The sequence below is a fragment of the Rhipicephalus sanguineus genome, chromosome 6 (assembly GCF_013339695.2).
Source record: "Rhipicephalus sanguineus isolate Rsan-2018 chromosome 6, BIME_Rsan_1.4, whole genome shotgun sequence".
Classification (NCBI taxonomy): Eukaryota; Metazoa; Arthropoda; class Arachnida; order Ixodida; family Ixodidae; genus Rhipicephalus; species Rhipicephalus sanguineus.
In genome coordinates this window covers 106,764,214-106,788,376 of record NC_051181.1, presented here as the reverse complement: position 1 = coordinate 106,788,376, position 24,163 = coordinate 106,764,214, and the positions used below count along the sequence as shown (strand labels likewise).

The following is a 24,163-nucleotide window of genomic DNA, read 5'->3' as shown; positions in this document are numbered from 1 at the left end:
AACTGGAATGTACACCCATCAGCCGAAGTATACGGACCATTGCAGTTTGCGCCATCTACATTAAAATCCGTTGCATTGTTTCATTCACCATTACCGTATTTATTCGAATATAAGCCGATGTTTTTTTCAAGAAAACGATGTGGAAAAATGATCAAGTTTTTTTTTTATGGCCTTGCGAATTTTGGGGGTCTGCTTAAATTAGAGTAAATACGGTATTTACCTGTTATTTACTGCACGCATTTGCTGTTAAAAACAGTGAATGCATGCATGTTCAATAAAGCATTTCATTATAAGCACAGGTGTACCTTCTTTATTCTGAGTGGCTTTTCCGCTGCCATATTAAATTTTGATCTATGACCGAGCAAGCACCCCCCCTCCAAATCTCGTCGGATTATCTTTCAGCATGGGGAGGGGGGCGCTTGCTCAGGATTTTACGGTAGTTTCTCTGACAAATTCCGTCGGAGTAATGCTGTCAACAGCGAACAGCTAGCAACTAGACGACATAGACAATGATCTCTGCTCACACTTCCATGGTCCGTATACTTTTGCTCACGGGTGCACCTACTTTTGTCTGAAACATGGCTGCACCTAATACATGCACCTTTCCATTGTGCTCTCAAGCAGCTGCAGACATTGGAACATCTCTACACTCAGTGCAGTGAAAAGTGGCAAACTGACATGTCCTCATGGTCCTGTTTCCGATACATAACACTTACTCTGCGACTAGGTTGAGTGTTCAGTCTTAACCGGTGGCAAGTTGTTTTTCATGAGAGCCGATTTGATCTAGGTTTAATTAACGTATCTTAATTAACTAAGAATAACTTCCCACATACTTTCCTTGACTTCATTACCTGTACACATCATACAACATAACAGGCCTTTCGGTCCATTACTTCTGCTCACAATGAAAAAATGTCACACAAGACCAAATCTGCAAAGAAAGTGCTATGCATTTATTTCTTCCAATAAAATCTTTACAGAACAACAATATATTAGCGTGCCTATAATTCCGAAGCTTTAGTTGTACAGAACACAATTACAATGATACATATACTAAACATCGTCGTTATAAAAAGGTATGGTCCAGATCTCTGCCGGCAGGAGGTCCCACAATGGCACATAGGTTCTCTTCGAATTACAGTGGATACATCTGCCCTCACGCAGAGGCAGACTTACAGCTTCTGAATGAGAATCGCAGAAGCACCACCGCCACCGTTGCAGATGCCAGCCAGACCATACTGTCCAGGCTGCAGATGCATTGCCATGCGGCCAGTTATCCGAGCACCAGACATCCTGAAAAGGTCGAGAGAACAATCCTTCAGCTTGTACAGCAACACCCTACGCAGATTTCACAGGCTTGGAAAAGATGTCAGAATGAACCCTTTTTGTTGGTTCACTACATAAACACCGACAAATTAAAAAAATCTTTTCGCAGTGTGCTTTACTTATGGGACCATACCAAGAATGAATCCGCAAACCTTCTCTCTGGATAGAGGCCGTGAGAAAGCTGAAATTCTCGTCACCTCTACTTCCTTCACGATGCAGCCACAGTGCAAAACCCAACCCGGTCTTTATCCGAGACATGCTTTTGACAACTCAGCACAATTCTCTATACCAGCGAGCTAACCTGTGGTAGCATCACTTTTCGTCCCCAACAGTTTTCGCCATGTCAGCGACATCGCAGACTTGTAGCGCTGAATAAAAACTACCATGTACACTTATCCGCTATAAACAGAAATGTGGCCGCTACTGACATGATGGCTGCTGCACGGGCTGCACCGGCAAGATTGAAGGCAATAAAGTTGTAAAAAGGCACAAAGCATGTCTCTGTTCCCGTCGTTCTTTGAATATGACTGTGGTGGAGCGGACTTTGGCACTTGGCTTTCAGTTGGCCTCAAGCCAAGCCTTGACGTGCGCGCTCGCAGCAGCCAGCTGCGCCATCCCTTACCACCCGTTCTCGTGTGTCCCAGAAAGAGATGAGAGAGCTCTTTGGATAGAAATAAACGTTTCATGCATATCTCGTTATTTGATGACAGATTTTGCTAGTTTTTTGGAGGTACAAAATTTCGGGTGATATGAATATTTTCGCCCCTCCTCTAGATTCGTATCATTGAAATTTTGCTGTATTATATTAACTACAGAAACCACCAACACATCAACACTGAACACGGGTGTGTTTAGTAATGCAGCAACACGTCCTGCAAGCCGTTACAGAAGGAAGCAGATAAAGCATACTCACCCAATTGGGTGTCCCAGGCTCACTGCTCCACCATGAATGTTCACCTTGGAATGGTCCAACTTGAGGTGCTTCATGTTGCACAGCACGACTGAACTGAATGCTTCATTGATTTCAAACATGGAGACATCTTCGATTTTCACGCCAGCTGCCTTCAGAACCTAAAATGAGGGTTAAACAAAGTTGTACAGTGCTTCAAAAACTCAGTACTGGAAGCGTGTATGCCACCACACATTATGTATGAATTCAATCTATGAGCCTAGAATATGGCATACTGTTCAATAAAAAATCATCAACACCAAGTAGCAGTCAGTGACTTCCAAGTATGCCGAATTTAAATTATTCTTAGTCGACCCCCGTGTCGCACAAAGAAAAAAGCAGAAAAAGCATGCGAGCACATTCCAGAAACTAAGCACAGTCGCTGGACTGACTACACATCCTCTCTAGCCATCATTGAGCAAGCCCTCTTCATAACTTCAGTGCGAAGGCTCTGCTGGCCTTGAAGTGTGTCCTCGGTATTCCAGTTTCCGAAGGGGAGACATGGGCTTTTTGCGTGACCCTTTCACATGTCAGCACTCATCTGCGTTACCTGTTATTAACCCGCCCCTACAACAAGTAAAAACGATGGACTTGTAACAAAAACTGTGCCTAGGTTTTGCAATCCTCAGCCTAGTAATTATTCCAGCCAATTTTCTATTGCAGTCGATCCTGGATATATCGAACTCTGATACAGGAGACTTGTCAAACGGAACCTGAACGAACCAGAAAAATGTGTTCAATTTAACAGGAGTTCCATTTATTTCGAGATAAACAGGGGTGCAGAATCCAAGAACAAAACTAATTGCACTCAAACCTCGATACAGTAGAACCCCGCTGATACGTTTTTGAAGGGACCGTAGGAAACAAACGTAAGAGACTGGAAACGCAAGAGCCGAAAAACAGGAAAAACGACAAAATATTTAGTGGTACAGAATTTTATTTCAATGCTTACGAGCAGCACGAAAATTGGCGCGCTCAGTCGCAATCTAGTTGACGGATAGAAACGCGGAGCTGGGGACGGCCTCATCCACAGAAATGTAATCAACGTATGTAATCTTTTTAACACCAACAGCTGTAGGCATGAAAGAACTAAGCACACGCAATCACGACCAGCGCGGCGAGTCCGACCGTGAACTGCGCGCACGACCATGCGAGCTCCAACCAGCTCGAACTCCTCCTATGCTCGGACAAATAATGATGATGAGTCTACGCCAACGCGATGGCAGAAGTGAATGCCAATCTCGAAGGCCTTGCTTTCGCAGGCAATTGCGTCATAGACGCCATCTTTGTGAAATACAAATCTCAAAGGCTATGCTTTTGTCAATACTAAATGCCAATCTCGAAGGCCTTGCTTTCGCGAGCAATTACGTCATAGACGCCATCTTTGCAATACGAATCTCGAAAGCGATGCATTTGTTTGCATCAATCGAAAGATCCTGTTGCTTGCACCTCTCATGCAGCTAATGTTACGGTCAAACCAGGCCAAGCTACGTGAAAATGCACCAATGACCGCTCTCTTCGGTAGTCACTCGGTCGGCTCCGAGCGCACTTCGCGACGTATCATACGGGAACGGTCCGACAGTTACGACGTAACAGCGGGGTTCCCAATACATTGTATCCTATGGGAGCTATGCCGGGACCGGCGGAAAACGACGTAACAGCCGGGAAAATGCAGCAGTGAGGAACGTAGCAGCAGGGTTCTACTGTACAACGTACACGGATATAACGAATTATTGGTTATGACGAAGTACATGAAGAATAGCCTTGGTAATAGATGAAGTGGTTCAAATATACACCATAACGAATTTTCGGATATAGCGAAGTTCCAAAAGGCACATGAAATATATTGTATTTTAAAAACTGCACATTATACTAGAAAAGTAATTACGTATTTGAAATCGGCACACAAATATACATAGTCACAAAGTTTCATCAAAATCAATCAATAAATAAAGAAAAAGTTTTAAGTGCGGTGCCCCCTTAAATGTGGAGGAAAGCTGCCACAGGCTGCCAACCAGCATCCACCTTTTTCATTTTTCTGTGCAGCCCTCAGCCATTCTGGTAGGGGGGTGGAGCTTTGCGGGGTGATCCGGGACAACTGCCATTGCCAGAACAAAAGCCTCCAAGATGGAAAAATGCGCAGAGACCCTATGACAGCGTTTCGAGACATTCTCACTAGGGGCAAGGGCGCATGGGCTGTGGCACCATGAAAGAGGTGGATTAGGTTGCAAACTAGATTCAGCAACATTTTTGCTAGAGATACAAAGTTTCGTACCTTTGGCATGGCATACGCAGGTGCAATGGAAAAGTGCACTGGCTCCACAGCTGCGTCACCGAATCCTATAAGAGAGGGAAGAAAAGAGGAATGTTCACAAGAGTACACATGCCAAGAACATGCGACTGGAGCATGTCGAATATTGTGCCAGCACCTTAGAACCCTCCCAGAGAGAAGACAGTCTGGAACGGTGTTTCATTCTGGCCTATGTCTTTTCTAGCAACGGCCATGACAAACCACAGACACAAACCTGTCTGTGGCAGACTAGGTGACCACGTTGCAAGTAACGAAACGACTGACTTGTTATTAAACATTGATTTTTATCTCTAGGCATTCCTTAACGCGCACAGAAATTTCCACTGCATGAGCATTTTCCTAGCCACTTATCAGAACACAGTCGCATAGGAAACCTTGAAGTCGTTACAATTTTATGCAACATCATGGAATCGCTTTTTGTGCACCACTGAACATTAACAAGAACACACTGCTTGCCAACAGTTTGTGCATAACATCACTTGATGAATATAGTGTTTCCTCGCATAATGATTACACTTTTTATTCCCAAAATATTTTATGCAAATTTAAAAGTGCATCATATGCAGGGTAAGTTTTCTGCAAAAAAATAAATCTGAATATTATGTAAGAGCTACATGAAATGCACAATGCCCTTACATTTTTCTCTAATTCTATAACTGACCCCTCACTTGGCACTAAGTCCTCACTGCCACAGCATCGCCTTTGACAACTCCCGCGTCGTCAACTTCGAGGTCAATTACCACAAGCGACTTTTTGTGGAGTGCTGGCACATTCAGGCAACACCCGGCTACGTGAACAGGCCTGCAGATGCGCTGCCGAGTGTCTATTTCAATGGACTACGGCACATCAATCAAACCAAGCGTGGCTTTATAAACTCTGTTGCTCTCTGGCGCCCCACAGTCACCCCTGAAGAAGGGTCAGAGTTTGACCCGAAACATTGGGTTTTAAAGTAAAAAGAGTTTTCACTTTTATTAATGCGATGGTTGGTGTCACTTATTCAATGATACCATGGGTGCTGTGTGCCCATTTCAGGTGCTAATAGTATGCGAGAAAGAAACAAAAAAGTCCCAGTTTCGCCGCAACGGCGAAGCAATGAATGCGATAGCAATAAATTGGAATGTAACGCGAAGAACGGAAAGCAGCTCGAAATTGCCAGCGCGTCGCTCGAGCCCAAAGGACACACGAAAAGAACGCACACAGGACGAGCGCGAACTATCATGCGTCACAGCTCGACACTGGAAGCGCACTGCTCAAACATAAAGCAGGACGCACGAAACGAACGAACAGGTACACACAGGACGAGCGCGAACTAACTGTACCAGTCATTACAGTGGAACTTCGATTATACGTCCCCCGGTCCTGCGACGACCCGCGTTTTACGACGAATTGGCTTGGTCCCGGCAAAACCCCCATAGAAATAATGTATTAAAAACCTCAATTGTACGACGCAATTTTACACCGGCCTCGCCTCGTACGACGCTTCGCTGGGCTGCCCGAGAAAAAAAAAAAGACCTACGATGACGCGGGCTGGCACGGAAACACACTGCGGCCGGGCGAAAAAAGTCGGGAAACCGAGGAACCGAGTTCGTATCCGCGCTGCCACCACAGGGCCTCTTCAATTTTTCGACACGCGGTCGGCCATAGCTAGCCAGAGCCAACGTTGGCCGGAGCCAGCCGGAGCGCATTCGTTTTGTCGCATTGCACTGCGCACTTCCGTTGTCGCCTTTTTTTTTTTTTCTCTCTCTCTTCTTTTGGGTGTTTTGTAGTGACCGTTGTGAGCAGATAACATGGCAGATAATTTCGAGCTCGCTTTCTAGTATGCGATAACTTTCACTAGATTTCGTGTCGTTATACCGGACGTGTTGAATGGCGATTGTTGAGCCAATGTTTGCGACAGCCGCGGGAACCGGAACTCGCCGCTGTCTAGCTACCAGAGGGCTGGGGCGTTTTAGCCGCTCGCGATTGGTCGAAGCTTGCAAATCGAATAGGCCTACTGCCATGCTGCCATTCAGCCATTCCTTCACGTGTTTGCCTCATCGGTTGGTTGTGCTGCGCCGCAGCTGCTGTGTCCACGTGCAAAATTTTCTGTGTTCGGACATTGGTGTGCGAGGAAGCTTTCGAATTCTTGGTTGCGAGTGCTGCGTCTCGCAATGTCGCGGAACCGAAAACCGCTGACGCTCGGAGAAAAGCTTCGCATAATCGAGGAGGCAGAGAAGCGGAATGGAGCAACAAAGGCCAGCATTGCCCGCGACCTGAACATTCCCGAGTCGTCGCTGAAAACGATCCTCACGAAGAAGGACAGCATCCTACTAAATGCGGCAAAGTTCGGCCTGAACAGGAAGGCCGCGAAAGATGGCAAATATGCTGCCATGGAGAAGGCCCTCGTTGAGTGGTTGCGTCAGGCCCGCAGTTCAGGAATCGCCGTGGATGGCGCAATTTTGAAGGAGAAGGCTGAGACAGTTGCATTGCGCTGCGGCATTGACGACTTTAAAGCCTCCAATGGCTGGTTGGATCGCTTTAAAAAACGCAGTGGAGTTGTGTACAGCCGCTGCTGTGGAGAGAGCGCGTCAGTCAGCTCCGACACTGTAGAAAAGTGGACTGCATTGCTGCCGGAATTGATACGGGAATACAAGCCGTCCGACGTGTTCAACGCGGACGAAACTGGATTATTTTATAATATGCAGCCAGAACAGACATTGGCATTCAAAGGAGAGAGCTGTCACGGGGGTAAGCGAAGCAAAGAGCGTCTTACCGTATTGCTTTGCGCTAATGAAGACGGCTCTGAAAAGCTTCCTGCCCTCGTGATCGGCAAGTTTGAGAAGCAGCGATGCTTCAAGAATTTGAAAAGGCTGCCGTGCCAGTACATGTTCAACCGGAAAGCCTGGATGACAGCTGCTATGTTTTCTACATATCTGCAGCAGCTGGACTCCAAAATGGGGGCTAAGAACAGAAAGATTCTTCTTCTGCTTGACAATGCGCCACGCCATCCATCAGATATGTCACATTTGAGAAATGTGAAAGTTGTATTTCTGCCCCCCAATTGCACTAGCCAGCTGCAGCCACTTGACGCTGGCGCCATCAAGTGCATGAAACAGAAATATCGGAAGTTTCTGGTGCAGCGTCGGCTGGCGGGCATGGAACGCAAGCAGTTGGATAAGAAGCTTTCTGTGCTTGATGCAATGCACTACATTGCTAGTGCATGGGACGCAGTCACGCCAGAAACTATCGCCAACTCCTTCAGGCACTGCGGCTTTAATAGAAGTGGTGCTTGTTCTACCAGTGAAGCTGCACTGCCTGTTGACGATGAACCTCTTTCGCAAACGCGGCCGCTGCAGCGTCGAAGCGACCTTCGTACGCTCTGTCACTTCAGCGCAGACATCGCCGGGACAGCACAAGACATACAACCCCCCGCTCCCCCGCCAGCCGCCCCCTTCTTTCCTCAAGATAAGCGCACAAAGGCGACCACGTTCGCAGGAACGGGGTCACGATCTTTAAAGCGCGCCACGCGCGGACATCGCGCCATCTACGTGGTAACTCAGAAAGGATACTGATGTAAGAGGTGTATATAAACAAGACGAGCGCAAACTAATTGTGACAGTTGTTACTTAATTCTGTTTGAACAGCGCGCTCCTTTCGCAAACGCGGCCGCTGCAGCGAGCGAAGCGAAGCACCCCACCGGCCGCCCCTTCTTTCCTTGAGATAAGCGCACGAAAGCGACGACGCCCTGTAGAGCCAACAGCAACGGCGTTCGCAGGGGCGGGGCGACGATCTTTAAAGCGCGCGCACGTCGCGCCATCTACGTGGCCACTAAGAAAGCATCCTGAATTACATGGTGTATATAAATAGCTCGCCGTTAGCAGGCTGAAAGACTGTGCTGTCGTGGCCTAACGTCTAACGCGGCGGGCTGCAAAGCGAGAGGTCGCCCGTTCGATTCCGCGCGTCGGGAAGAATTTCTGAATTATTTTTCTTTGTGGCTTTTCTATATATATATATATACACATATACGGTGAATGACAGCGGCCACCGACGGCAAAAATCAGCCGAGACTGTCCATATAATTGCTATCGCAATAAAATCAAATTTAGCCGACAGAATTCAGGGGTGTAATCATTATGTGAGTAAATGCAGTAGTAAAGCTACGTTCTCAAAAACTAAGCACAATTAATATTTGAAAATTGCCACATAGGCTTGAAGGGCCTTATAGTAGAAGACTAGAGGTTGAGATTGACCACTTCGAACGGAGTATGTAGCGCCCTCCTTTGGGCCGCGAGCACAACCAGAACAGCACGCGACTGCAAGAGAAGAAAATCAAGACAGCACTTGGCTGTGGCACGTGATGTCACGACTTCTTTCCTCTGATGGCGCCACTTCTGGGTCAGCCGTCTCTTTCCTTCACTGCTGAAGCATAAGCCTACAAGTACCGTATATACAGTAAAAGCTCGTTAATTCGACACCCGTTAATTCGGAAATTTGGATAATTCGGACGGCTCTATTGGTCCCGGCCAAAGTGCATGTTAATCTATGGGACCAAACCTTCGTTAATTCGTCAGAATTTGGCTCCGCACCGCTTAATTCGGACAAATGCTGACGGCTGCCGCTACACAAAAGTGTGGTAAAGCATCGCTGGCACCACTGGAGCGAAACCGAAACCCGAGTGGCATCGCCATCCTCATCAACTAGTGGGGGCGATCGCAGCATCACCGAACGTCGGCGTCTTCTTTCTTCGCTTCAATTGCTCCAATGCATCTCCAATGCGCCTCCGACGCCATTTTCCCTTGCCCTTGTGTTGTGTCGGCACCGTCTCTTCTTGCGGAGTTCTCTTTTTTTTCCCCGTTGTGACCGTGTTTACCGTATTTACTCGAATCTAACGCGCACCTTTTTTCCGGAAAAATGAGTCCAAAAATCGCATGCGCGTTAGAATCGAGTACCGAAAAAAAAAAAGAAACTGTTATCGTATTGCCATCGACATTTCAATATGGCCGCCTCCTACGCGCCTTGGCCATTTCTGCCAGTTCGTACGTGTGCCGAGGAGATTGTCATCCCGTTCTGCGTTCGCATCAACGGCATGGAAGTGCAGACTCCAAATACTCGACGAGTGTACCACGATGCCGCATTTAAAAGAATAGTTATTACATGTGCAAAGAGACGGACGGAAATCGGGCCGCATCGCGGTCGTTCGGATATTGTTTGGAGTTCCCGAAACGTGCGTGCGAGACTGGCGCAAACAGAAGCAGAAGATTTTTTACAGCAAAGCTTCACGAAAAGGTTTCAGTGGACCAAAGCAGGGCCGGTTTCCCGAAATCGATGAGTGTTGACAGCGACAAGGAGTTGTCCGACAGCGACGTGGACTGATCCATTACGCGACTCGTATCGCCGCCGTAGTGGCGACAGTTTTAGCGGCAAGGCCCGCTTTTTGACTTTGTGTTTTACTTTTTTGAAACTTCAGTTCTTTAAAACCCAAATACTTGTTCTTCTGAATGTGCGAAGTTTGACTCCTGCGGACTTTTTTTGTTCTTTTCTCTCACGAAAAATGGGTGCGCGTTACAATAGATGTATTACTTTTTTTTTTGGTCGCGGAAAACGGGTGCGCGTTACAATCGAGGGCGCGGTAGAATTGAGTAAATACGGTAAATGTATGGCAGTAGCTGACGATGGCATCGACGAGTTATCAGCCGAGTCCACCAACGATGACTGTCCGACCTTCGATGCTGTCCTTCCCACAAATATGACCCTTCAGGACTACATCGCGATTGATGATTGTGTCGCCACGACTGGTCTCCTGCCCGATCAAGGATTTATTAATGATGTCGTGACCTCATCGCACCTCACGGGAAGTCTCGGAGGCGCTTTTGATATTAGAGGGCGTTTGCCTGAGCACTTGCAACAGTTTGCGCGCTGTTGGCCGTTTGGAAGTTAAGAAAAATTGTAATGTCAATCGGAATCTGCGCGAAAATGCAGACGACCATTACAAAATACTTCAGCAAATAAAGGTATGCTTCTGCAACTTGATTTTGATGTTGTTTTTCCTGTGTATTCGTTAATTCAGCATTCGGTTAATTCGGACATTTTTTCTGGTCCCGTGAAATCCGAATTAACGAGCTTTTACTGTACTCGCATAATGATCGCACTTTTTTTTCAAAAAAAGTGACGCCAACTTCGGGGTGCGATCATTACGCGGGGTAAATTTTCCGTGAAACAATATTCTGAGCACCGAAAACGCAAAGAAGTCGCTAATCTGAATTCTTACGATAGCTATCATGAACATAACCAAAAATAAAAGTAGAGTAAGGCTTACCTTTGTAATAAAATGCACGCATTACGCAGGAGCTACATGCATGGAACACTGCCCTTTTATTTTTGAACTCTCGACCCCCTAACGTTCATTCTGAGTCCGAAGCGTCACTGGCGTCAGTGTCGTCGCTGCACGATTCCCTGTCGGAATCGGCAGTGTCTTCACTGTCCCACAGACGGTCATCTTCTGTCCCGTCGAGCGCGTTGGAAATGCCAGTCTTCTTAAAGCTCTCGACGACCACCTCGTCGGAAATGGTACTCCACGCTTCGAGAATCCATGAGCAGAGGACTTCCACGGAGGGTCTCCTGATTTTGCCACTTGGCGTGAAATCGTGGTCACCCGCCGCCATCCACTCTGCGTACAGCCTCCGGACGTTGTCCTTGAAGGGTTTGTTCAGTGACACGTCCAGAGGCTGTAGCAGCGAAGTTTGACCCCCAGGGATCACTGCGATTTCCGTGCGCCGCTCCTTCAGCTCGGTATGGACACTGTCAACGAGATGGCCCCGAAAGCTGTCCAGCACAAGAAGTGAAGGAAGCAGAAGCGCTCCTGCTCTTCGCCCCCAAACCGTCTTGATCCAATCGACCATGAGGTCTGCCGTCATCCACCCTTTTGCTTGAGTGCGGATGTGGATGCCACGGGGAAAGTTTCCCTTCGGAATTGTTTTCCGCTTGAGAATCACGGGCGGAAGCTGCCGCCGTACGTCTGCCGTCACTGCGAGCATCACGGTGCACCGCTGCTTCTCCGCACCACGCGTTTTCACGAGCACACTTCGAGCACCTTTCTCGTTCACAGTAGTGGTTTGAGGCATGTCAAACGTCAACGGCGTTTGGTCGGCGTTGCCTATCTGTGACAGCAGGAAACCGTTCTGGCGTATCCTCGTGACGAACCTGTGAAAATCGATCACTTTGTCTTCGCACGCGGATGGAAGTCGCTGGCACAACGACGTCCACCGCCTCAGCGACAGTCCATTCCACCGCATGAAGCGTGTCGACCAGCCGGAACTGGCGCGGAAGTCCTTTGTGGCTATTCCCAGCCTCCGGGAAACTGTGCGCGCCTGCGTCCGTACCATTTCTAACGACACGGCACAACCATCTTTGCGCATGTCCCTCACGTATTCGAGGACTGCCTTTCCGATGTCAGGGAACTTGCCCGTTTTGGGTGAAAGCCCGGCGCGTGCTGTTCGTAGCCATGAGCTTCTCGCGCTTTTTACAATATCGGATCCGGATTTCGTCGACGCCGAAATGTCTGCCGGCAGCGCGGTTTCCGTGCTCTAGCACGTAATCAAGCGCCTTCAGCTTGAACGCGGCAGTAAAGCTCGCATACCGCCCCATGGTGAAACGGTGCTTCAACAGACGATCACAAAGCACAGCCAAAAAAACGTGGTGTCGAGTGACGCCGTGACGAGCGACTGGGATGGCGGCGACACGGCTTTTTCAGGAATTATGGGAATGCGTCGGCAGCTTGTTGCTGCGGGATGACAACAGGTCGACCAACAGGCGGCCGCCGCTGTAACAGTGCGGGATAGCAAAACAAACATGGCGACCCACAGAGCGAAGCGACCGCATTTTTTTTTTTTCTTCTTTTCGTCAGTCACGGTGGTTGTGAGTACGTCACGCGCGTCAAAACAGTCTCTTCTGTCTAAATAAGGAATGCTTTCATTTAAACCAGTAAATTTACGGCATTAGCGTAGTGATGCCTGCTTTCAGATCACAGAAACAAAGATGGGCGCATTCAGCTGCCACAGACATAAAACACATGGCGGGCATTCAGTGAAAACTGCGGCATTTGCCTTTACTGCAATCCTAAATGGCATGTTTCCGCCAACGGTGGGCAAAAATTACGAATATGTTTGGTGCGTGCAGTTCACTTGGCGAGTTTGGAAGAGTTTTTAACGCAACATTCGACAGATGATAAACGCGATGATCATCGGCTAGACTTGGCACACGACATATCGATGCGGCAAGTTCGGGGTGCGATCATTACGCGGGGAAAAAGAACAATCGAATTTAGACGACAAAATTTAGGGGTGCGATCATTACGCGAGTGCGATCATTACGCGAGTAAATACGGTACGTGACTCTTTGAATCTTGCCCGTATCAAAAGAAGCTGGGATCAAACCGGCAACCTAAACATTAGCATGGCACTATAGTGGAGGGCTACAGATTGAATCTGCCCACTTGGGACTCTCTATATGCACATGAGTGTCACGAGTGTTGCACTGCTGCAGCAGTGCTCCCATACATCCTAGTGTTGCTACGTACTGTGACAACAGAAATGAGTTCAGTGAAGTTCCGGAACTGTATGGATGCGCAGACGTGCCAACCCCACAGTTCTCAAAGTACTACAGGAGATGACAAAAAATACTAAAACTGGGTACAAAAATACAATACCGCTTTATTTTCCAAAAAATGGTTTAGATGAATGAAATAAAAAGGAACATATCACAAAAGAGGCACAAAAAGCTCTAAAGTCTCGGAAGTGGAGGGGTTGGCTAGCATAGAGGCCATGGCAGCCTTGGCCTTCCTCAGAAAGTCTATCAAAGACCTGTTCGTGGCACTTTCCAGAGTGTGACTGGGCACATCTTGCGACAAACAACTGCTCCAAGTCTTTTTTGACATGGAGGCACGGAACTGGGTGTGCGCCTTTTTCACTTTGCTGAAGACTCTTTCACACTCCGCGTTACTATGTGGGAGTGTTAGGACCCCCAACATAAATTTTGAAAGTCTAGCAAACTTCAAGCTGCCATCCAATTCTCGTAAACTGGACACCGCCTGCCATTGCTCGTCAATCTGCTGCTCCTTAAGTACTTCAGCGGGTAGTTCTTCCAACTGAAGACCGCGTGAACTCTGCCTGAATGTCGTCCAGAGCAGAATTCACATCTTGCCCCTCTTGAAGTAGTAACAGCACTGGGAAGCGGTTGATCAAGTACTTGACATCAGAAAACCTGGCGTGTTCAATGGAAGCAAGCCTTGCTACTTCTGCACTCTTCAACAGCTCACACTTCAGTGGAAATTTCAGGATCATGTACTCTGTTGCTGCAACGAAGAACCTTCTTATATGTGTAAAAAACTCTTCCCTTGCTTCTTTCTTTAGACTTTGCAAGATCTGTGTGGTCCGACTACCAATTACAATATCTTCATTATCTCTTTGGCTGACGGAAGATTTGTAGTCAACGTCAGCCAACACATCAGCTTTTTTGATCACTGAAGGTTTGACAAAACGCAACCTGATCTCTCTTAGCAAGTTACTAAGCACTTCACGCAGCAGGTGCACTTGAGGGGCTCCAGACTGCAGGAACACGTTCACCTTTTCAAATTCTGGAATTACAGACAGCAAGAAGTCACAGTATGCTCTATTTACATCTGATGAAAGAAACATGAATAGCCTTTCTTCTCTGTTTAAGACCTTTCCTGGACGGTTCCGGATTCGCTTGGGAGCTGTATCCGACACAGGGACATTTGTGTCCAGTCTTGGTCTTTTGCTCTGATGACTGCTCTCCGCTTCCTTTGCATGCTTCTGAAGGTCAGTGCGAAGGTTACATGGTTTGCTGGGAAACTTGGAACCTGCCCGGAGGGCCTTACTTCACTATAGAAGAAACTAAGCAGTGGCTGCCACTGGTCCACAAGCCGTTTCAGGCTTCTTCCGAGAGAGAGCCACCTGGTGCTGACATGCTTTAAAATTTTCTTGGCCTCTACATCGTGGAGAGACTGAAAAGCTTTCAGCTTGTCCTTCCTTTTTGAGCTTTCCTCGAGGTACTAGAAAATGTCAACTAGCACCCCATCCACATTCAGTGGAAGGCATGCTGAGCCTTTCTGTGCCGCCAGATTGATCAAATGGCAACAGCAGCCCATGATGGCAATGTTCTCATGGCGTTCTTTCAGCACAGCAGCCACTCCGTTTTTCAATCCAATCATGACTGGCGCGTTATCACACGCCATGCCGATGCAGTTCTGCAGCGGTATCTTTTTGCTCGTTAGCGTGTCCACAACAAGTGCATCGATGTTTCGTCCCGTGGAGTTACCTTCAAGGGCAGGCATCGCGAGCAAGGCAGTGCGAACAGTACTATCACAGAACGTCACCACGATTGGATACAGTTTTGCATCATTGCCGCCGTCTGTGGCGACCGAGGACGGAGCGTGCTGCAAGTGACTTATCACTTCGTCGATAGCTTTGTTGGCCATTTCCTTCACAATTGCTGTAGTCTTCCTACGGGCGCAGGCGTAGTTCTTAGATTCCTTCGAGTCCGGAAACATTTTTCGAAAGAGGTCTCCAGCGTGATCAGCAGCCGTGAACGGCACGTTGTGCAGTAAAAGGCACTCCGCTCGAGTTGTAGTATCGACATCCGCTCTGCTGAAGTACCCTCCAAGTTTCCCGTTAGAGTCCACAAGTTTCGCTGAGTCTTTGTGTTTCTTCGTATTCACATGTAGCAGAATATCCCGGCGACCAGCGTGCAAAATGTTCACATCACAGCAGCACTAACTACAAAACGCGTACCGCTCACCTTTACGCGACCTCTTAATAAATGGAAAGTCAGTCGAATAGCTGGGAATAAACACTTGAAAGTATTTCTTCTCAGACATCTCGTGAGCTGCTAGGACTCAACTATACGCTACAGCTCCGCAAAAACATGTGCAACGCACCTCCCGCAGCGCGCACGGTAACAAAGAAAGTCAAGCACATTCCCGCTATCCGCAAAGTCAATGCACTTCGGCTTTGGCTTTGACTCTGGATATAAGCCAATACAGTGTTGCCTGCATAGCCCCGCAAAAAAAAAAGGCCAGATTCAACTGGTGCAGTTGACTGTCTGAAGCAGGGCATTCAGTTTGCGAACTTTTCGACCCAAAACATGAAAAATCGTAAAAATATAGCTGCCATTACGATACTCGTAAAAACGTGCTGAAAATCTGGCACTTTACGATAAAATCGTACAACTTGGCAGGTATGGATGCGTCGTAACAAGCGACTTACCAACAATTCGTGCAATGGGCTTCACTCCAAGCCGGTCAGCTGCCTGACGAGTCATCAAGACGCAGGCGGCAGCTCCATCATTCAGCGTGCTTGCATTCGCGGCAGTGATGGTGCCTACAAATAAGACAGTACTACTTAACAGTACATACATAGGTTGAAACACAGGCACCAAAAAAAGGTACTGTATCCTCTTAAGGTATGTGGGGATCGTTAATAACCTTCTTGTTTCTTAGTACACAGTGCTGAAGTTTGTCCCACACACTGCTGTTCATATTAAAAAGATAAGTTTAAATCTTTATGAAATATCTTCATTATTTTGTTTCATAAAAATTTACAAGTTCGTTGCTGGTGGAAAGCCTGACAATACAACATGCTAGGAGGCTAACTACTACGCATGTGTGTTCACATTGTTCGTACATCAAGACAGTGTTAGATCTAAAAATTCTTTTTTTTGCTGAACATTATATGCAAATGCACGAGTCTCAGCTACTTGAGCCATGCAGTGATTATGAAATAACAAAAAATTGAAAGTCTAAAGCACTTCAAGTCTGGATTACAGCAACACAAACAGCATAAAAATTGGTCTAGCCATAGTTGTGTTATGCTTTCCACAAGTGGCAGACACAAAAAGCTATCTTGAGAAAATTGGTTATGGGTGTAGCTAACCCCATGGTAAAGGGTGTCAAGGACAATAATAATTGGTGTCTTTGCCAGCAGGCAACCTGGAGCACAAGTGCACCAGGCTGCATGTGAACACTGGGCAGCCTAAATGGTGGTGTATTAGTTTAGCCAATCTTTGCAATCACGTCTTTCAAATACAGTCGCCAACCGTTTATTCAGACGCCGAAAATTCGGACATGCTCGTTTATTCGGACACCTTCGCGGCACCGCCACTCGTCCCATTGAAGTAATGTAAACTCACGACCGAAAATTCGGACGCCCCACAGCCCGCCGTTCGATTTTTCGGACTCCGGCTGGCTGATAGAGTACGACGTTGAACGCCATAACAAGCTATCAGCAATGTTTACAATATTTTTACTAGGTTGCCAGCACTGAAATGTTGCACTGGCTATAACTGGAGATCGTGCCAGTGTCAAAAATCCACGCAGAAGTTACCGATCTCGAAGGCTATGTTTGTTGGCTACACGTAACGGTTGCCTTTTGGCTTTAGCCAGTCACGTATCCATTGAACGGCTACCACGGCCACACAGCAGGCCAAGCCAAGCTTGGAATCGGCTCTGTGCGGCGTTTGAGGTGAATGACAGCGCGTACGAGTACGACGCGGATCCGAATTTGGACAAAGAGAGTACAACAACAAATTACAGAAGCGCTGCAACGTCAACTAGACCAACGTCGTTTCCTTTTGGCGTGTGAGGGTTTGCGTTCTCAGATGTTTCTGTGGCTAGGCCTGATCTGCATCCCAAGCTTTGTGTCCTGCTCGTGTGAGGCCAGATCTGCTGAAATTGCTCCGACGCTGCCCGTTCCATGTGCGCCGTCGGAACTAAAGTAACGCGGCAACTACAAGGCCCTGACGATGGCGAAAAAAGCGGCGATTATTCACCAGGTGGGAGTTGCTTGGGAGTTTTCACCGAGTTGGGCGATGAGATCATCCGTCAGCTACTCGAACCAGCGCATGTGGACAGTGACTGCCTGACGACGCACCTCCCACACCACAGCCATCAAATGCGGATTTAGCGTAGGCCGTTGCAGTGCTATTGCCGACCATCAGGGGTGGCCAAACATTGGCTGAAATACAGGCCGACTTGCTCGCGCGTAAGCGTGCATGTGTACAGACGCGCACTAACAAGTTTTTTCCGGCCGGGAATCCTTTTTTTCGGACTCCCGATTATTCGGACTTTTCAGCGGTTCCCGCTGAGTCCGAATAAACGGTCGGCGACTGTACTTACAACCAAGCAGGAATTTTCATTCACGAAAAGCGGCTAAAGGCCGCAGAACTGGCACCTTCTCGGCAGTTCTGAGCCAATGACATTTCAACGAACGAAACCGCACACACATCTCGCTTTTCAACTTTCCTAAGCGGAACGAGTATGCTTTTCCCACTAATGATAATGTTAGATGTACATAGCATCACATAGTCTCGAATCGGGAGCAAGAATGAGTGCACATGAAGCTTAGGTCAAAGCGAAGCGATGCGAGTCTGCACATTGTCTACGGTCTCTGAAGTATAAAGCGGAACCGCACGTCATCTGGTAAGTAGCAGGCAGCTCAGTGACGAAGCACAATGGTTTACTTCACTGTTGGTTTACTACAGTCTCGTCAAGGAATGACGTGATGTGCTAACTACTCATTCGGTCTGGCGCAATCTTATCAGCAGCGCACCAGATCCTTGCCATAGCCGTCCCCTTTCCTGCCCCGAAATAAGATGAAAAGGCTTGTACTTTGCCTTCCATTTCTTTTTTTCAACCGAGCGCCAATTCACAACTGATGTTTCCCGCGTGATCAACAACAACAAATGCGGTGGAGAGATAGTCATTAAAAAAGGCCTAGCTCACGAGCAGTCCACTGGCTGAGACAGCGGCAGTCGCTGTAGCAACAGCCAATAGGAAGGCACCTCCCATTAGTCTCACGCGCTACACCACCACGTGTATGACGAAATTCGTCAGACCGCCCCCAATTTTTTGTTACTTTCACTTTTGCCATGTGGTCATTGTAAGCGAGAAGGGCAAGAACGGAAAGACTGAACTCTGAGCTTTGAAACAACAACACTATGGCGGCAGGAAAGAAGATGTGGCGCCATGAAATCTAGAGTTTTAGCATGACAAGTTTCTTCAATGGCCGTGCTCACAAAATTTTTTTTCGGGCGTGCGTTATCAGTGCAATTGTTTTGATTCTGCATAAATAAGGCACTGCAGATGCCAAAACTAGCGAGTTCCAAGAATGATCTTTTAAAGCTAGTATTTCCACTATTTGATCCCTGCATTCCCCTTAAGACTCATAACTTTTTTCCTTTAGCAGTAACACAAGTAAAATAAAAATAAATAGTTAAGTTATATAGCCAATAAGCAAACTAAAAGACACACTCAAACCTGATTATAACAGTCATCTGACCCAAAAATAAGTTTGTTATATCCAAAAATTCATTATAAACGCATATTTGTAACATATGTCAAGACTATTCATTTACTTCATTATAACCGATAATTCATTATACCAAGGTTTGAGTGTAGATACTCAATGTTGGCTGAATCCTGCCCGATCCAGAGCTTAGCACTTTCCTAGATTGTCAGGTGGACATGAATCAGCCCATTTTATTACGCTAACGACAGTAACTCCCGATATAATTCCTAATTTGACAATAATGGCGAACAGACTTCGTGACATGGCGCAGGATATGACCCTCTCGCATGCTCCAAGAATGACCAAGGATTAGTAGTCCACCACACACTGACACATCTGTTGAGACACTCTGCAAAATAAATAAAAGATAACTACTATTACTAATGGCGTTATCTCCACAACACAATAAGAAAATTAGGCATTTAATCTGTGCTAGCCCTATGTGCAGAAAGCCTCCAAAGATAAAGTGCACTGGCCCTAGCAGAAAAGGTTATCTTAATCATTAAGACCTACCAAGCTAAAAAATTTTAGTAATACAGTGGTCTGCTAGAGCCAGAAAACATAACTTTGATGAAAGATATAACAAACTGTAGGCACTTGTGTAGGGAAATGGTGAAGAGATGCTCTGCCCTGTATCCACAGCTAAACAATTGCCACCAACAAGCAATTAAGCTTTATACACAAAATACTAATTGATAGACACGTTTTGGCTGCCACTATCACTTGTTTCACAAGGAGGCAGTTCTGTGATTATGTTCTAAACAAAAAAAAAAAAAAAAAAAAAACTTCGCCCTGATGATTGTTCAGTGACATCTTTTGAAGTTTTGCCTCAAATTAGCTTGAGGTAAAAAATTGTCAAGTTATTAGTACCAGTACTATCTTCGACCACCACATGACAACAGCGCTGAATACTGTACAAGCATGAATTCATCCGTAGATAGCAAGGCTACAAATAATGCTACGCCCGTGCAGCATTAAGACACTGCAACTAGCACAAAAGGTGCTCCAGGTACCCACCACCATCCTTGAGGAAGACCGTTGGCACAGTGCCGAACTTTTCAAAATTGGCTCGCTTGTACTCTTCGTCTTCGGCTACAACAACATCTGGCTTGCCCCGCTTGCCCTGGATTGTCACTGGCACTATTTCCTTGGCAAAGATTCCTTCCTGCAAATAACATTCCAAATGTTACAAAGCTCCCTTTCCCGACGTCTGTTCCAGTGCAGAAAAACAATGAATGGGTGTTGTATAAAGATGCTGAAAATTCTTGGGGCTTTATGTGCCAGAATGATGTCATCATGAGGCATGCCATAGTGGGACACTGGATCAATTGTCACTGCCGCCAGCATTTTTAGGATGCCCCTAACTTACAGAGGTGCTTTTCCCATTTTGCCTCGACCTAAATGGGATTGCAGTGGCTGGAACTGAAAGCACGATCTCAAGCTTAGCAACACCATGCTTTAGCCTTGTTAAGCGGCAACGGTGGCTGTTCAGATGTTGAACAATTGACATAATATTATGTGATCTCAGAATATATTATGCATACTACTAAAAATAACATTTTTCTCTTCCCTTTGTTATTTTCTGTTTTGTTAATTTTCGTCCGAAATCATGCTGTTACAGAATGTGGGTGGAAGTGGCCTAGGAAGACTGTCTCAAGAAACTGAAACTATAATCCATTCAAAATGCATGAAAGCATATAGAGTGAATACCAAGGTACAACTGCAACATTTAAGTGCAACAAGGTCTTGTCGTTCGGGTTTAGTAGGACACAGAGAATGATGTCACTGGCCCTGTGGATTACCGAACTCCTGTTTATCTGCCAGCGATTAATTACCACCGGGCCAGGTGAAAAGCCAGCCCAGTGTACTCAACATCGTGGCTTCCAATATTGAAACACGAATGCACGGTGTGAAATATGCCTTGTATTACCTTTGCAGCCTCTGCGCTCCTCTTGTAGCTATCAATGGCGAAGTTGTCTTGATCTTGCCGCGCCACCTCATACTTTTTCGCAGTTTGCTCAGCACATGCTCCCTGACAAAGAGAGAGAGAGAACAAAAAAGTGCACTTCTACCACAAGTCAAAAGAGGATCACATGTTCAAAGAACAAAAACAGCACGGTCAGATACTATCTAGCGTAGGCAACGCTCACAGAGATCACTGCCCAATTTGTGCATCACACCAAGCTGTCCTAAATGTCTACTGCATACTTTCGCACTCTTCAGAAGCTAAGGAAATTGGTACGAACCATGTGAATCTTGTCGTATGCGTCCGTCAGGCCATCAAACACTATGCCATCCTGAAATCAGAACGAAATCATTAACCATGCCAAACCTGGCCGAGGTAACTTACAAGCTTGTAAAGATCACAATTACACAAGCAATGAACTTCCCAGAATAACCCAAGAATGGGACAGCACTCAAACATCATTATAACAATGTCACAAAAGTAAGTTCGTTATATCCAAAAATTTGTTATTATAAAAGTATATTTGTAACACTGTATCTATAACAAGACTTCTTCATTTACTTTGTTAAAACCGATAATTCGTTATATCGAGGTTTTAGTGTAGTTGGTAGCACACAGCTACTGACTGCAGTGCGCTGCCGTGACAAACACACAGACTTAAAAAGCACACTATGCTGTCAGTGTGTGCCATGGTCAGTTACCGTATTTTTGCACCTCTGACTTTTGAGCACAAAGGCCACCTAACTTTACAATCCTCGGTAATGGAACAAAAACTACGCATAATGTAATGTAGATAACTTTTACCAGACCAATGTGCACAATATCGGCACAGAGGAAAAAGCAAGCCGCATGCACAATTGTTTGTGCGAGCATCCATCGCTGCTTTCATTGCAGCTCTATGTTGAATAGTGCAGAACTGGCATAGAAATAATGAGAACATAGGAAAATACTGCTTTGTGGTATGGCTTCAATGCTTATTTTTTATTGTTATCTAGTCACACATGGAGGTGGCCTTAAAGACCTTCGCATCAATTTTCATAAATATTCGGAGTTATGCTTGTTGAGCAAGAAATGCGTCCTTCATAACTCGTCGAGAGTAACGAGACACTACAAGGAATACAGTTTAAGGGGAGACACTGGTCTCGAAACGAAAAGTTTTATTATTGGAGATATTGTAATGAAACTGGGTGTGTATATGTATTCTTCCTCCTGTTTTCAAAAATATAATTAGTTTTTATGTAGTTCAATTAGTTATCAAATTGTGAGAGCATAAGTGAAATCTAATTAGGTAATTTCTTACGGGTCATTAAGACACTTTCCCTCAGTATTTTTAGGTTCTGTTTAAGATGCAGCTGTAGCCAAAGAACGGCCATGTGGAGCTATGCTATTTATATTGTCACCGAGATATATCATCATATAAGAACTTTCAATTGTATTGACATTGTGTAATCTTGAAATGCAATTAGCTCACATTATTGTTCACAAAATTTCATATGTTCATCTTAGCCACAAAAAAATAGCATAGCTCCACAGTCCTATATCTTACGAATTCAACGGTATGAAATTTATCAAGATTACCTTACAAAAACATAATGAAAAGATCCGTAAGGCTGGTCAAGTTGGCAAAAAATGTGAAGCTGAGAAAATCGCATTTGAAGTTTGACATGCACTGGCCAAGGCTCTATTGAACTTGCACCAAGAGCTAGCACCCTCGGGGCACTTTGAGTGCTTTGATGCATCATTTGTCGATGTCATGTGCAGCAGTGTAGCTTCGACTGCCCTCTTCATAGCTGGCACGTCATTGATATTGCTCCTCAGGGCATATCCGTAGTAATTCGCGATCTTCTTGATCTTCTCTTGTGTGAGCTTTCCTCTACCCCCAAGAGACTCACCCTGAGCCTTCTTTTTGGCCACAAGGTTCCGTAAAGCTGCATCCATTCGCTTGTGGACATGGTTGATGCAGTCCTTTTTGTCTATTTGGATAAAGCCGTACACCTCGGCTTCGGACAAGGCATGAAAAGTGCGGATGTCTCCATCAGAGAGCACAGTCGTGTAGCGCAGACCATGCTTGGCCCAGGACCTCTGAAACATGGTCAGCGCAGCCTCTACTTCCATGCGGCCAGAGTTGCATTCAATGTTTCGTTGGCACTCGTGGGTTGCCAGCCAGTCGGTGTACCTTTCGTCTTGCGGCTGTGGTCCTAGGGCACAGCCGAGACAAAAGTTTGAGTAAACAACATGGTCAATTACAAGGCCAGTGTAGAGCTCAATGATGCAGCCCACACCTATGTGTGAGCTCCGACCTTGCGTCATCCATGAGCCGTCAATCACAACATCGCTGTTCCCTATGGGGTTCAAGAAGTCTGTACAGTATAACCTCGTTACAACAGATCTGTTTACAACAGACATTCGGATATTACATACCAATTTGCGGCGTTATGCCGACCTCCGTATTAGTCCCATTGATTGAGCTTCGTTTACAACGGATTCTGGTACAACGGACATTCGGATATAATTGACTGAAATTTCAGGCCAGCAAGGTGGTCAGGACTCCTTTTGAGCGGACTTTTCTACCACGGTCATTAACTTCCGACTTCAAACATCGCTTAGCATACTTTCGGGACGGGAGCAGCGCACCGCGGATATCGACGTACCGATTTAAGAACGAAGGCCGCCGATCCCCGGTCTGTCAATGATCAGCTATGCCTAGCTGTAGCGACAAACAAAAAAAAAAACGGCGCGCAGCGTGCTTGGTGTTGTGTTTGGGACGCTTACCACGCGAAATTGCGAGCCACTGCCACCGGCTTCTCCTCGCGGTCGCTGCGCGGCGAGCTTGGCCGGGGGGTCCGCTGCCGATGCGCAAAATGCCCATCCGCGGTTCTGAGGACCCAGCGGGCAATGCGATTCGTTGCTTGAGACGAAGGACATTACAGCTTCTTCGCATTCGCATGTCCGCTAGCGCGATGTTCTTGCCCGCAAAGTTCGGATTTGGCTCGTACATCGGCACCGTGAACGGAGTTGGGCCTAACCACGACATCTAGTAGAAAGCTCGGTTGCGATGTGCGTGGCCGCGGTGCCCGATGTTTCAAAGTACATCATGCTCGATTGCGAGTACAAGGAGTTGTCCCGCGGTTGTCTTCGTCATAAGCTTCGAAGTGCTGATAAGAACCACCTCGAACAGCGGGTCCAACAAGTCAATGCTATTAGTCGCACGTTTGCGATGTTCGCGACGAGTGCGGCGCGCTATCGTAATCCGATGATTGAGCTTCCGCTTG

General features: G+C 46.6%; 1 protein-coding gene across 2 annotated transcripts in view; it reads right to left on the bottom strand.

Moving 5' to 3' along the window:
- Positions 1 to 932: 932 nt before the first annotated feature.
- Positions 933 to 24,163, bottom strand: part of LOC119396118 (acetyl-CoA acetyltransferase A, mitochondrial) — a 46,497-nt gene continuing 23,266 nt past the window's right edge. Inside the window, exons 7-13 of one of the 2 annotated variants that reach the window (XM_037663210.1) lie at positions 21,172 to 21,222; positions 20,856 to 20,957; positions 19,943 to 20,090; positions 15,848 to 15,961; positions 4,551 to 4,615; positions 2,240 to 2,397; positions 933 to 1,293 (exon numbers count right to left, since the gene is read on the bottom strand). In XM_037663210.1, the coding sequence (XP_037519138.1) occupies positions 1,173 to 1,293; positions 2,240 to 2,397; positions 4,551 to 4,615; positions 15,848 to 15,961; positions 19,943 to 20,090; positions 20,856 to 20,957; positions 21,172 to 21,222 (759 nt within the window). In that variant the 3' untranslated portion in view covers positions 933 to 1,172. The remainder of the gene's footprint in view (positions 1,294 to 2,239; positions 2,398 to 4,550; positions 4,616 to 15,847; positions 15,962 to 19,942; positions 20,091 to 20,855; positions 20,958 to 21,171; positions 21,223 to 24,163) is intronic. The other variant, XM_037663211.2, reaches the window with a different exon arrangement.